The sequence below is a fragment of the Lepus europaeus genome, chromosome 14 (genome assembly GCF_033115175.1).
Source record: "Lepus europaeus isolate LE1 chromosome 14, mLepTim1.pri, whole genome shotgun sequence".
Classification (NCBI taxonomy): Eukaryota; Metazoa; Chordata; class Mammalia; order Lagomorpha; family Leporidae; genus Lepus; species Lepus europaeus.
The window spans coordinates 85,934,966-85,947,873 of record NC_084840.1 but is presented as its reverse complement, the minus strand read 5'-3'; the positions used below and the strand labels follow the sequence as shown (position 1 = coordinate 85,947,873).

Genomic DNA, 12,908 nt, shown 5'->3' with positions numbered 1-12,908 from the left:
ACTGAGCTAGCTGTGCAGTTGCTCTGCTCCATAAATCAGGGTCTGAAAACAGATTTGGAAACAGGTGCATGACAGCACACACAGTTCTGGGTCCCTTCCTCGGCTATGGGTCAGCAGCTGAGGGCGGCAGAACAAGCACTCAGTAGAGCTGTGGCTTCCTTTCCTGTTCCAGAAAAACAGAGGGAAAAGAAACCACTGCAGGAGCTGGTGCTGTGGCGTAGTAGGTTAAGCCTCTGCCTGTGGCCCCGGCATCCCACATGGGCGATGGTTCACGTCCCAGCTGTTCTTCCAATCCAGCTCTCTGCTAATGGCCTGGGAAGGCAGTGGAAGATGACCCAAATACTTGGGCCCCTGTACCCATATCGGGGACTGGGAAGAAGCTCTTGGCTCCTGGCTTCTGATTGACTGAGTCCCGGCTGTTGTGGCCATTTGGGGAATGAACCAGCAGATGGGAGGACCTCTCTGTCTCTCCCTCTCTCTGCCTGTAACTGTGCCTCTCAATTAAATAAATCTTAAAAATAAATAAATAAATAAATAAGGAAGAAACCATTGCAGCACCGTGGGAGGGACCTGCCACCCAGTCTAACGTGCAGTTGCACTGTTCACTTTTTGGAGATAAAGATGTTGCAGAAAGCTTCCTGGCTATGGGACCTTCTGCACCCTGGCTGAAGAGAGATCTTTGACCTGTTGAAAGTTCCCTGCAATTTTTTTTCTCCTAATATAGCTCCTACTACTTAATAGCAGTTTTAGAAAATATCTCACAGGGTGCTGGAGTTGTGATGCAGTGGGTAAAGCTGCAGCATGGAATGTCCTCATTCCATATTGGAGTGCTGGTTTGAATTCCAGCTGCTCTGCTTCTGATCCAGCTCCCTGCTAATGTGCCAGGGAAGGCAGCAGCAGATGGCCCAAGTGCTTGGACACCTACCACCCACGTGAGAGACTCAGATGGAGTTCTGGGCTCCTGGCTTCGTCCTGGCCCAGCCACAGCAGATGGAAGACCTCTCTGTATCCCCATCTCTCTGTTGCTCTGCCTTTCATATAAGTGAATGAATGAACAAATAAATAAATAAATCTTTTTTTTTTTAAAAAAGGTAACGCCCAACACTGTCCCCCTGACATAAATTATTTCTTTATTTAGGAGTATCAGTAAGAATGTTTTTCCAAAGCATCAGTGCTGAGGGGACATCTCTACTTTACTTAAAAATTAAAAAAGGCTTACTTCTCAGATTTTCCCCCTAAAGTCTATCAGATATTTGAACATAGAGCACATAGATAAGAATGTTTTAGAAAAAGAAAAAAATAAGGAACACTCATGTAACATACACAAGCTTACTACTGGCAAAACACTTTTATAATTTAATTGTTAGTACTAGACACTGGCTGCCTAAGAACGTAGTAGCCTGCATACTGTATGTGAATTCCACAAATGAGAGAAACTCATTTCCACTTTGGTTTCCACTTTGGGACAGGGCACATGAACACTACGTAGAGGGATAAAGCCAACATGCATGTGTGCTTTATAATTTTTGAAATGTATTTATTGAATTAATTTAAGCAAGTTATAATTCCAGATGTGTAATTTTTCAAATGAGAGAGTCGAGATTGCCTTGGTAATTCAGGAACTCCTTGTTTGCTGTACAGGCTGGGCTGTGGCATTCTCGACTACAGAGAACAAGCTCAGCAGATAGAACTGAAGACAGGAGGCATGACCGTTTCTCCCCGTGTGCTCCCTGATGAGTCCCATCTGGACACCTATGAGCAGGTAGCCTTTTATTTTATAGGTCATAGTTATGGTTGAAGTGTATCCAGTGTGTGGGGTTTTTTTCTTCTGCTTTTAAATTGCACCATAAGTAATATCTTCTTCTGCCTTTTTTTTTTTTCTTTCGTAATGTAGGGTGTCCTTTTTTCATCTCTCTGCCTGGAACGAAACCTACCAGACATGATGCATCTGTGGAGTGAAATATTTAACAAGTTAGTTTATTTGCAAAAGATGTTGCCTCTTGGACTGCATCAGAAATCTAAGGCCAATATGTTCGAAAAGTAGCAGATTTTACCAGTTGGCTGGTTGATTTTCTAGGCTGATTGTACTTGTAATTCCTGTGGGCTTACACTGGAGGATGTTGAAGTGGTCTGAGAACTGTAGATTTTCCATGATATTGAAGGGGAGGGACCCCTGATATTGGATGGGTCTCTATATTTTTTTTTACCCCCATAGCCCATGTTTTGAAGAAGAAGAACATTTCAAAGTCCTAGTTAAAATGACTGCTCAAGAGCTCTCAAATGGAATTCCAGATTCCGGGCATCTCTATGCATCCATCAGAGCCAGCAGGACCCTCACGCCCGCAGGGGACTTGCAGGAGACCTTCGGAGGGATGGATCAGGTGGGGAGTGGCGAAGGGATGTTTGTTATTCTGGCTTAGAGAGATTTTTCCACTTTTGCTCCTCTGGTCATAAATTATATATGCCTCAGAAGAGCCAGCTGTCTAACAGGCCTAAATTTCCTGGGGAATTTTTTTTTTTAACTCACTTTCATCCTCATACCACCTTTACCCCCATTACCACCCCTTCCTGGGACACACATAGAGTGGCAGTGACACACGCACAGGTGCCATACGGGGGCAGTCTGGTTTCCAGGCTGATGAGGTCGGTCTGTGGTCTGTACGTGGCTCTGTGTTTGGTTCAGGTGAGACTGATGAAGAGAATTGCAGAAATGACAGACATCAAGCCAGTCCTGAGAAAGCTCCCACGTATCAAAAAACATCTGTTAAACTGTGATAACATGAGGTAGGTCCACGATTTAATTCTGAGCAAAGATCTTATGATTAATACCATTTCATTAAATACTTTTAGGTATTTTTCATTCAGAGTTAAAATGATAGAAATTTGTCTTCAAGACAAAAGCAGTATTATAAGTGCAGATTATAGAATCAATTCTAGACTTTAGGTATTTTAATAAACTAAAGAATCATTTCCTTTTGGGGAGAAAATTAACCTTTCAAGTTTAATAAAACTTTGAAAAGAAAGCAAGCTACTTTAATCTCCTAGAATTACAAAGTAGAGTTAGGGCATATATTTAAAGTTACACTAGTTCCAAAAGCAAATATTAAATAAGCAAGAGATCAGTGAGACCTACGCAAGGTTAGCTTGCTTCAAGACCAGAGTGAAAGGACAGTTTCTAGTTAAACTGAGAGTTCAAGGAAAACATCTAGCAGTTCAGTCATAGACACACAGTTGGCTTCATGCTGTCAAGTTTGTGAGCATGAGTAAAATGTAAAAGTCATTAATACTTGGGCTGCGCTGTGGCATAGCAGGTAAAGCCAGTGCTGGTTTGAGTCCCAGCTGCTCCACTGCCAATCCGGCTCTCTGCTATAGCCTGGGAAAGCAGTAGAAGATGGCCCAAGTCCTTGGGCCCCTGCACCCACGTGGCTCCTGGCTCCTGGCTTCAGATCAGTGTAGCTCTGGCCATTGTGGCCAACCAGAGAGTGAACCAGTGGATGGAAGAACTCTCTCTCTCTTTCCCTCTCTCTCTCTCTCTACCTCTCCTCTCTCTGTGTAACTGACTTTCAAATAAATAAATCTTTAAAAAAAAAAAAAAAGAGATATAACTAAGCAAGCATTTGGACAGAGAAAAAACACGTTTAAAAAAGTCGTCAATACTTTATTTTCATCTTCTCAGTGACACTGATTTAGGATTTGCCGACACATAATAGGAAAATGTTGCTTAAGTCACTGGCCGTTCTGCATAACAGATTCCGGGAGGCAGCCTTGTGGCCTAGCAGTAAAGATACCCACAGGCCTTGTGGGAGCATGCTCTGCTCCCAACTGCAGCTTCCTAACACCGCAGATCCCTGGAGACAGCGGTTGTGGTCCAAGTAGTTGGGTCCCTGCCACCAATGTCGGAGACCTGATTTGGGTTCTAGGCCCTGGTTTCATCCTGCTCCAGTCCTATTTGTGAACATTTAGGGAGTAAATTGGTAGATGAGAGCTGTCTTTCTCTGTTTCTCTGCCTGCCAAATAAATTTTAAAAATAATAATAATAAAAATGTTTGAAAACAACTGTGGTACCTCTCCTCGGTCAGTTCTTGAGAATCGCTGGTAGATTCTGCAGAATGGTCTGTGGGTGGCAGGAAGTGAAGCCAGGCCTGCCCGACACCAGAGCCTGAGCACTGACCACCAGGCTCTGCCTCTACTCCAACCCACAGTAATCCTGGGCTGCTTGACCACTTGGTCTCTGCTTCCTTCTCATAAAGCCCTGCTTTGCATATGGACTATGAGGAGTAAAAGAAAATACCTGCAAAATAGTTGTGGTAGTACTTGGAATGTAGTTAGTATTAATTTAATGGTACCTTCCATTCATTTTAACTAAAGAAAATCTAGCACTTAGGCCCAAAAGAGGGGGAAGATATACTCAATACAACTGTTGAACTCAAGGTAAATTTATATGGTAGTATTAGCTGTGATTCTTCAAATTTGGAAATAAATAGTTTCTGAGTATGGTAATTTTTCAGTCAGTAAGATGACACAAATGATTTTCTATTATAGCATCCAGTTCACATTATCCAACAATTGATTTCTCTTTGGGCAGTAATTTTAAAAGTTCCAGTAATGTAAGTTTGAAAATATAATGTTGGCAAATCACAGTTTTCCTTTTATTCTTTTTGTGCTTTAGAACAGAGTATTTAGAGTCAGAAATGCCGTCTTTGTATATTTTTTAAAGATATATTTATTTATTAATTGAAAGTCGGAGTTACAGAGAGGGAGATGTAGAGAGAGATTTTCCATCTGCTGGTTCATGCCCCAGATAGTCTCAACAGCCAGGGCTGGGCCAGGCCCAAGCCAGGAGCTTCATCCATGTGGGTTCAAGGGACGGAGCACTTGGGGCATCCTCCACTGCTTTCTCAGGTGCACCAGCAGAGGGCTGGATTGGAATTGGAGCATCCAGGACTCAAACTGGCACCCATGTGGGATGCCGGCACTGCAGGCGGCAGCTTTACCTGCTGTCTTTATATCTTGATGTCTATATGCGAGCTGTAACACATGGTAGACAGATAGGAAAGCAGTGTCAAGCAGTAACATGGCTGTCTTATGCAATATTTGGCTATTGTTTGTAACATTTCTAAATGTAAATGTTATATCAAAGCACAATTATGTAGTTGCTTTTTTACTTTTTGTTATTTAGAGAAAATGTGATAAATTAGTAGAACTTTGAATTTTATAATCGTGGTTTCATACAGATCATTTTTTAAACAGGTGTTCTGTGAATGCTACCCCTCAGCAGATGCCTCATACAGAAAAAGAAGTAGAGAAGTTCCTTAGAAACGTTGGGCGAAGTAAGAAGGAACGGAAACCTGTGCGCCCACACGTGATCGAGGTAACGCACCAATTTCATATCTGGTAATGTGGGAGCCCTTAGCAGGTAACAGGTGTAGCACTTGTTTTCACCTGTATTAACTCATTTGATTCTCAGCCATACAGTGTGTATGTGTGAATATCCCCTGTTGTGCAGTAATTAATTTGCCCAGGGTTGATGCAGTTAAGAAGGGAATTCAAACCCTGGAGTGTGGCCTTAAATCTTGGGCTTATTTATTGTTACTCCTGGAGATGGATAGTCTCCTATTAGGAAAAAGACAGTGTTTGGTTTGGGATGTGGACCTAAATGTTGGCCCATTATTCTTGCTTGTAATGATATAAGATACTAAATTGTTTTCATTGTGACTCGTTAATTTCACAGATTTTTCTCTAGAACAATTATATCAGTTAATATTCTAAATCAACTTCATTAGTTTATGCAATTGGTTTTGGTCTCTAAGTTTTGGATTTTTCTTATTTCTCTTGGAAACGTTTTTATTTTCAGAAGCCTGCACATAATGGCTGTGGTGGGAATACACACGTTAATGGCTCCCAGATCATAAGAAAGCTGATCACAGTAAGTTGGCACATCCACCTGGCTTCAGAGTGAACCGTGCTGATCCTGTCATCGCTGTGTGTCCACTCTCCAGTTGTGAACCTTTCTCTGTCCAAGCCCTGGCAGAGTTGGGCCTTGTCCTTAGAATTTCAAGTTAGTTATATCTTCTTGTCACTGCATCTCCAGTCTTTGCTCTTGGAGACAGCGCTGAGTGAGTGCCGGCTCCTGGGTAAGTCTTCTTAGGATCAGAAGATAGTCATTGCCCCGAGTGCTGTCCTCGCCTTGTCGTTTACTTTTATTTTCATGCAGTCTACAGTGCTTGAATCATGTCAGTTCAACTTCGGTGAAGCAGTGTTTGACCCCTTTCTGCTTTCTTAGCTCTGTAATGATGACATTTGGTTTGGTTCATCATGAAGTATGGCAACTTAACAAGCTCCTAGGGAATCCACTACTATTCATAAATGATGAAAATTGAAAATTTTTAAATGGATAGTAACTAATTTTGTAGCATCTTATCGAGATGGGGATATTCTGTATTAACACAAGCAGTTCTTTGGAAGGACTTATTGTAGGGCCTTGCTGTCAAGCCGGCGTGGCTGCCTAGTGACGGTCACATTCAGTTAGTTTCTCTGTGTGTATAGCCTGGTCTGACCTGTGCACCTCTCATCCCACAGGACCCCACTTTCAAACCTTGCCAGATGAAGACTCATTTCCTGCTGCCTTTCCCAGTGAATTACGTTGGCGAATGTGTTAGAACCGTCCCCTATACCGACCCAGATCATGCCAGGTAGGGGCAGGGCTGGTGGATGGGCCTCTCCTTTGTGTACCTTAGTAAAAACCTTGTCAGCCATGTTAAAAAATAGGAGAGCATGCATTTGTATCCCAGGAAGTTTTTGTTTTTGCACCAACTTTGAATGCTGAACTCTGGCCCTTTTATTTATTCTTTTTTTTTTTTTTTTTTTTGGTAAACTCTCCCTCAAGCAGCCCATTAAAGAAAGCAGATACCTATGAACCTAAATACCAACTCAAATACCAACTCCTTTCAAAGTGCTCGATGTACCCACCTCCTCTATAGGTAAAAATTCTACAAATGAAGGCTTGATACTTTCTGATAAAAACAGCAAATTGCACTCATGGTTGCATTTGAACCCTCCTCTGTTAATCCCACAGAGTAACAGCAAAGGCATAAAAGAAGCATGAAACGACGAAGGAAAAGAAGGGTGCAGAGATGGCAGGTGACATGGGAGAGTTATAGGCAAGTTTTGCAAAGTGGAAAGTGAATGGGCATGGAGTCCTTGAACTAGAGAAACTGCTAGGGAGGGGAAGGCCACCCAGAAGAGGAAAGCCAAGTTGTAGTTGTCTTGCAGAGCTCCAGAGATGACAGGAAGAAGCAGGGCTTCTGGAGGGCCTGGGAAGAGGGGAGCTGTTGCGAAGCTCTGAGCAGACACGCTTCCCAGCTTCCGCACCCTGAAGCTTAGACAGGCCCAGGGTTGAGCAGCAGCGGCCAGGGCTGAGAGCCGACATCAGACATGGTGCTGAAAAGGGGCCCCCGTGGAAGTTTGCAGCCAGGACAGCAGCCCTCGGTCTCCTTCCTCTGACTTGGGGCTGCTGTGTTTGTGTGTCCATTGTTCCCTGGGGGATCCAGCCAGACCAAGAGAAGAGTGCCACAGACGCAGGCCTTTGAGGTTCCCCTAATTACTAATTTGTCATTTAGGACACAGGTATTTGCAGACCTGCAGTGTCCCAAAAATCATGTCTCCTGACCGCTGCCTGTTTGCTCCACGTGAGGGAGTAAACCAAAGGAGAAGTACATGGGCCTCCAGAAACGGGAGTCTGGCTCAGTAAGGAGGAAGGAAGGCTAAAGCTTGGTGTGGCCAGGCCTGGTTGGAGGAGATGTGTCGCACCAAGGCCAGACTAGAGGATCAGAGTGCCCCGGGAGGGAGTGAGGGACACTGGTTCTGTGCTCACACTGCATCTGAGTGGACAGCACAGTGAAGCTGCTGGTGGGGCCAACAGAGAGGGCCTCCAGGTGGAAAATTCCATTAAAATACACTCAGTTATTTCACCCCGTTCTTTCTCTGTATATTTGTAGAAAATGAACATAATTCTGTATGCTATACCATGAAGAATAGTATATTTTCTGCTATTGAATAGGAAAATGTGGATTTAAAATACTAAAATGTTAAAAAGAGGTTACCCCTGCATATGGGACTATAGATCATTTTTTTTTTTACTTTTGTTTATTGAATGAGAGTACTTTGAAAAGTTTATGGAAAATGGAATGACAGATGTTTACCTTGGTGCCAAAAAACAATGAAAGCCATGTGATTTTTTTCATCATACACATTTTCCATGAACCATCTGAAGTCCTCTTATATTAGAGTTTTCCAACAGGGAATATATCTCTTTTCCTTTATATAAAAATGATAGAAATGTCTCAATTAAAAAAATACATAGATGGATAAAAATTTCAGCCCCTATTGGCAAATGTGGGCCTGGCTCCTCCATCTCCTGCAGTAGGAAAATGTTTTCTGGAACCTCCTTGTCTCTTCCAGATTGACAGCTATTACCATTCGCATAGCAGTCAGCAGGAAAATAGGCTTCATTAATAAGAGATTAGCTTTCCTAGTGTGTACATGTTTTCTTAGGGTGGAATGCCTATAAAAATCGATTCCAGTTTTCTTTTCCCTCTACGTTCTGATGTGGGGGGCATGTTAAATGAATGATCACTCATAATTTGCCTGCACAATAAAAATTAATAACCTCCTTCTACTTTGTCAGACTTAAAAATGTCACATATATGTCATAACAAGTTATGCAATATAGAAGTGTTTTGAGGAAAATTTTATATTCCCTCTGTCACCACCCCCCGTTCAAATCATGTAATACAAGTGAGCTGTTGAATTTTGTTCCTCACAATTTTGTCTCGGCTTTTGTCTACTAACAAAGGGGTGCAATCATAAGGTTACAGTCATCCTTTAGTATTGATGGTTTGGTTCCAGCACCCCACGTGATGCTCAAGTCCCTTATACAGTGTGGTATCATATTTGTACAGAACCTACACATCCTCCTGTGTCCTTTAAATCTAAATCATCTTTAGTTATAATGTATAATGTAAAAGCTTAGTAGCTATATTGGTAATGTGAATTGTTACAATGTTAATGGTTATAGTGTATTGTTTCGGGAATAGCAATGAAAAAAAGGCTGCATGTTCAGGAAAAATGCAGTTGTTTTGTCCAGGTATTTTTGGTCTGCAGTTAGAGAAGCTCTGCAGACTCAGAGCTGGCCATATGTGACTTTGCAATTAGATTTTATTTTCCTTTTTACCTAAGATGTATATGTAATTTTTTTTGCTAAGACACCAGAGTCTTTTTTCCCCTAAAGATATATTTATTTATTTGAAAGGCATAATTACAGTGAGGGAGAGGCAGTGGCAGAGAGTCTTCCATCCTCTGGTTCACTCCCCAAAGGGCCATAACAGCTAGGGCTGGGGCAAACCAAAGCCAAGAGCCAGGAGCTTCATTGGGGTTTCCGGCATGGGTGCAGGGCCCCAAGCACTTGGATCATCCTCCACTGTTTTCCCATGCACATGGCTGGATCGAAAGTGGAGCAGCAGGGACTCGATCTGACACCCTAATCTGCTACACCACAGCAGTGGCCCCTGTGTAATACTTTTCTGTCAGTCATATTGCTCTTCCTTTTTTTTTTTTTTTTCCCCAATGTTTGTTTATTCATTTTAAAGGCAGAGGGACAATCTTCCTTCTACTGGTTCACTTCCCAAATGGCCAAAACAGCCAGGGCTGGGACAGGCTGGAGCTGGGAGCTAGGAGCCGTGTCTCCTACATAGGTTGCAGGGGTCCAAACTTTTGGGCTATCATCTGCTTCCTTTTCAAGTGATTAGCAGGAAGTTGGATTGGAAATGGAGCAGCTGGGACTTGAATTGGCACTATGATATGGGATGTAGGCATTGGAAACAGTGGCTTAATTTATTGTGTCACAACAGGTGTCCCAGTCATTTTTTTTAACCTGCATTTTTTAATCATTAATTTCAGTCTTAAGATCCTTGCACGTTTGATGACTGCTAAATTCCTGCATACAGAAATTCGAGAAAAAGGGGGTGCTTATGGTGGAGGTGCCAAACTTAGCCACAATGGAATTTTCACTCTTTACTCCTACAGGTGAGTCTTTGCTTTTTCACTGTTTGACACGTGTGGATGGATACACGTGTGTCATTTCACTTAAGAGACATCAGGTCTGTTATTTATCAGCGTCATTATCTTAGGTAGATTTAATTTTATAAGAAGAAAAGCTTTTCCTACTGTTTTTTCCTCCTGCATCTTGGGCACCTAGCTACACTGAGCAGTATTCTTTCTGTTGTGAAGTTTAGGGACGATCGTACACTAGGAAGCACTTTGCCTTGAGTAAATCCTAGTGATAGCCACCATAATTTGGTGGAGTACAATCTGAGAGCTTTCTGACCTTTCAATTGTAGAGACCTCATCTAGCTACTGTCCTGTTAGGTTTTCATAGATACAAACTACTGTCCTTTCATTGAGAGTAGTCGTTAACTTTCTGTGGCCCTACTGCTGAAGGTCCTGAAAACCTGCATTCCTAACACTCTGAGAAAGAGCGAGTTGTTGCCACACTGATGCACTTCACCCTTGCTCCAACTGCTTCAATTTCCGTGACCCTCACTGGCTGGGTCTATGCTGGGGACTGTACTTTTTTAAGGGTGGGGAAACAGACCGCACATGCCCCACCCCCAACTCTCCACAGTAACGCATTGTTGGTGCCACGTCAGTGTTAAAAAAAAAAAAAAGGGCTGGGAGCACTTCCCGTTAGACAAAGGGAGTGTCTCAGAAGCTGGCCAGCCATGGCTAATTTCTTGACTATTCCGGGTATATCTTGTTGAAATGAGGATTTTTGTTTGATGCTTCTTGACCTTTCCGTGAATGGTCTGTAAATTTATTATAACTTTCTTCCGTCCGTGTGGTGTCATCTCCTGGTGAAATCATGGATCGGTATATGGAAGGGATCTGTGATGCAGCTGGCAGATAAACGTGCCTCTGTAGGCAGCATGTGTGGCCACGGGTGTATGTGCTGTCAGTGTCAGCAGGTTGCTTGGACTTTGAAGTGTTAAAGCATAGCCATTATCATACAGAGAGTGTGAACCATTGTGTTAGCAATTTAGAAAGTTTTAAGAGTATTCCTTAAGTAAGCCTGAATATTGAACTCTTTGTGTTTCCTAGGGATCCCAATTCAATAGAAACACTGCAGTCTTTTGGGAAGGCTGTTGACTGGGCTAAATCTGGAAAGTTCACACAGCAGGACATTGATGAAGCAAAGCTCTCGGTCTTCTCCACTGTCGATGCCCCTGTTGCTCCTTCAGACAAAGGTAGTTTGATTGAATAATGAGGGCCTTCATAAATGGTGGTACCATGTAGAATTTCACATACCAGTTTCCCAAGTTCCTTGTTGCTTTGCTTGTGTGGACCACAAGCAACAACTGTTTTATTTTCTGTTGTTCCCTTCTCCCCATCCTTCTCCTTTGTGATATCAATTTCCCGTTTGACAACCTAAACACTGGAAGTTGAAAACATGCTTCTTGACATTCAGTCAGACACATTCTGATATTTGGCCTTTCTGAAGAGCTGAGTCAGCGTTTCAGACCTTGAATAATCTAAGCCCCGATGAGGCCAAACGACCTGCAGAAATACATGTTCATCACCGTTGAACAAGAACTTTTGACAAGGCACAGGGGTGGCCACATCGCTATGCAAAGTCATTTTTGTTGATAGTATCATCAGCCTTATGTGAACTTCCCTGATCTTCACACTCCAAAAGTGGGAGTCCACAGAAGTCAGCGTGGCTTTGTGGGAGTGGAGGTCAAGGCTCAATCTCTAGACCACCTACACTGTGCCCTTTGGTTCATCGAACAGCCGTGTGATCACGTCAGAATCCCACCAACACCGAGCCCACTATTGGGGCTGTCCCTCTGGCCAGCCGCTCCACTTGTTCTGTGGTTTGCCTTTTAGGAATGGACCACTTCCTGTATGGCCTCTCGGATGAAGTGAAGCAGGCACACAGGGAACAGCTCTTTGCTGTCAGCCACGACAAACTTACCGCTGTGAGCAATAAGTGAGTAGACATGGTTGGCTATTGTGTTCCCTGAGGGAAAATGGAATTCAGAAGTATGTAGACCTACTGTGGATTTTCTCATCCATCTTCCTTTTAGGTACCTTGGCATTGGGAGAAGCACACATGGATTGGCCATCCTGGGACCAGAAAATGCAAAAATTGCTAAGGACCCGTCATGGATAATAAGATAACTGGACATACGAACTGTACTCAGGAACTCAGTTGAACCTATATATGTTTAGGCTCTGACCTCAGTTTAATTTCAAAGGTCAAAAATGTTACTGCATTTTCCCCGACTCTTACTTATAGAATTCTATAAATATTGCCAAAGGTATTGACTGGCAAGTCAGACAAAAAGTCTTCTGTCTTAAAGAAGGAAATATAATGAACTTAAAGACATTGGTTGTAATAATCATGCATCAAATGCCAAATATGCACAAATGAGAATTGAAGTGTTCTAATGATATAAATGCTTATTTTATCTTATTAATCCTAGAATAGTTATTTCAAAAATGTAAAAATAAAAGGCAACTGAGACCTCCCATGTGCTTTGTTTATGTTTTGTTTTTTATGTATTTGAAAGACATACAGAAGAGAGGTCTTCCATCCACTGGTTCTTTCCTTCCACGTGGGCCAGGCTAAATCAGGAGCCAGGAGCTTCATCCGGTTCTTCCACACAGGTGGTAGGGACCGAAGTTCTAGCCATCCACTACTGCCTCCCAGGGTGCCCACTAGCAGGAAACTGGATGGGAAGTGGAGGCTGGACTCTCTCCTAGGTCCTGCAGTGGGGATGCAGATGTCCCAAGTTGCAGCTTAATCTGTTGCAGTGCAGTGTCTACCCCTTAGTAGGCATTTTGCCTAAGTA

The 12,908-nt window shown here is 42.8% G+C and overlaps 1 protein-coding gene across 1 annotated transcript in view; it reads left to right on the top strand.

Annotated features, from left to right (window-relative positions):
* PITRM1 (pitrilysin metallopeptidase 1) overlaps positions 1-12,611 on the top strand; it is a 36,413-nt gene extending 23,802 nt beyond the window's left edge. The window contains exons 17-27 of the mRNA XM_062211089.1: positions 1,642-1,762; positions 1,895-1,971; positions 2,216-2,381; positions 2,684-2,784; positions 5,251-5,371; positions 5,855-5,926; positions 6,580-6,692; positions 9,958-10,083; positions 11,155-11,300; positions 11,941-12,043; positions 12,141-12,611. Of these exons, the coding sequence (XP_062067073.1) occupies positions 1,642-1,762; positions 1,895-1,971; positions 2,216-2,381; positions 2,684-2,784; positions 5,251-5,371; positions 5,855-5,926; positions 6,580-6,692; positions 9,958-10,083; positions 11,155-11,300; positions 11,941-12,043; positions 12,141-12,234 (1,240 nt within the window). The 3' untranslated portion in view covers positions 12,235-12,611. The remainder of the gene's footprint in view (positions 1-1,641; positions 1,763-1,894; positions 1,972-2,215; positions 2,382-2,683; positions 2,785-5,250; positions 5,372-5,854; positions 5,927-6,579; positions 6,693-9,957; positions 10,084-11,154; positions 11,301-11,940; positions 12,044-12,140) is intronic.
* The last annotated feature ends 297 nt before the right edge of the window (positions 12,612-12,908 follow it).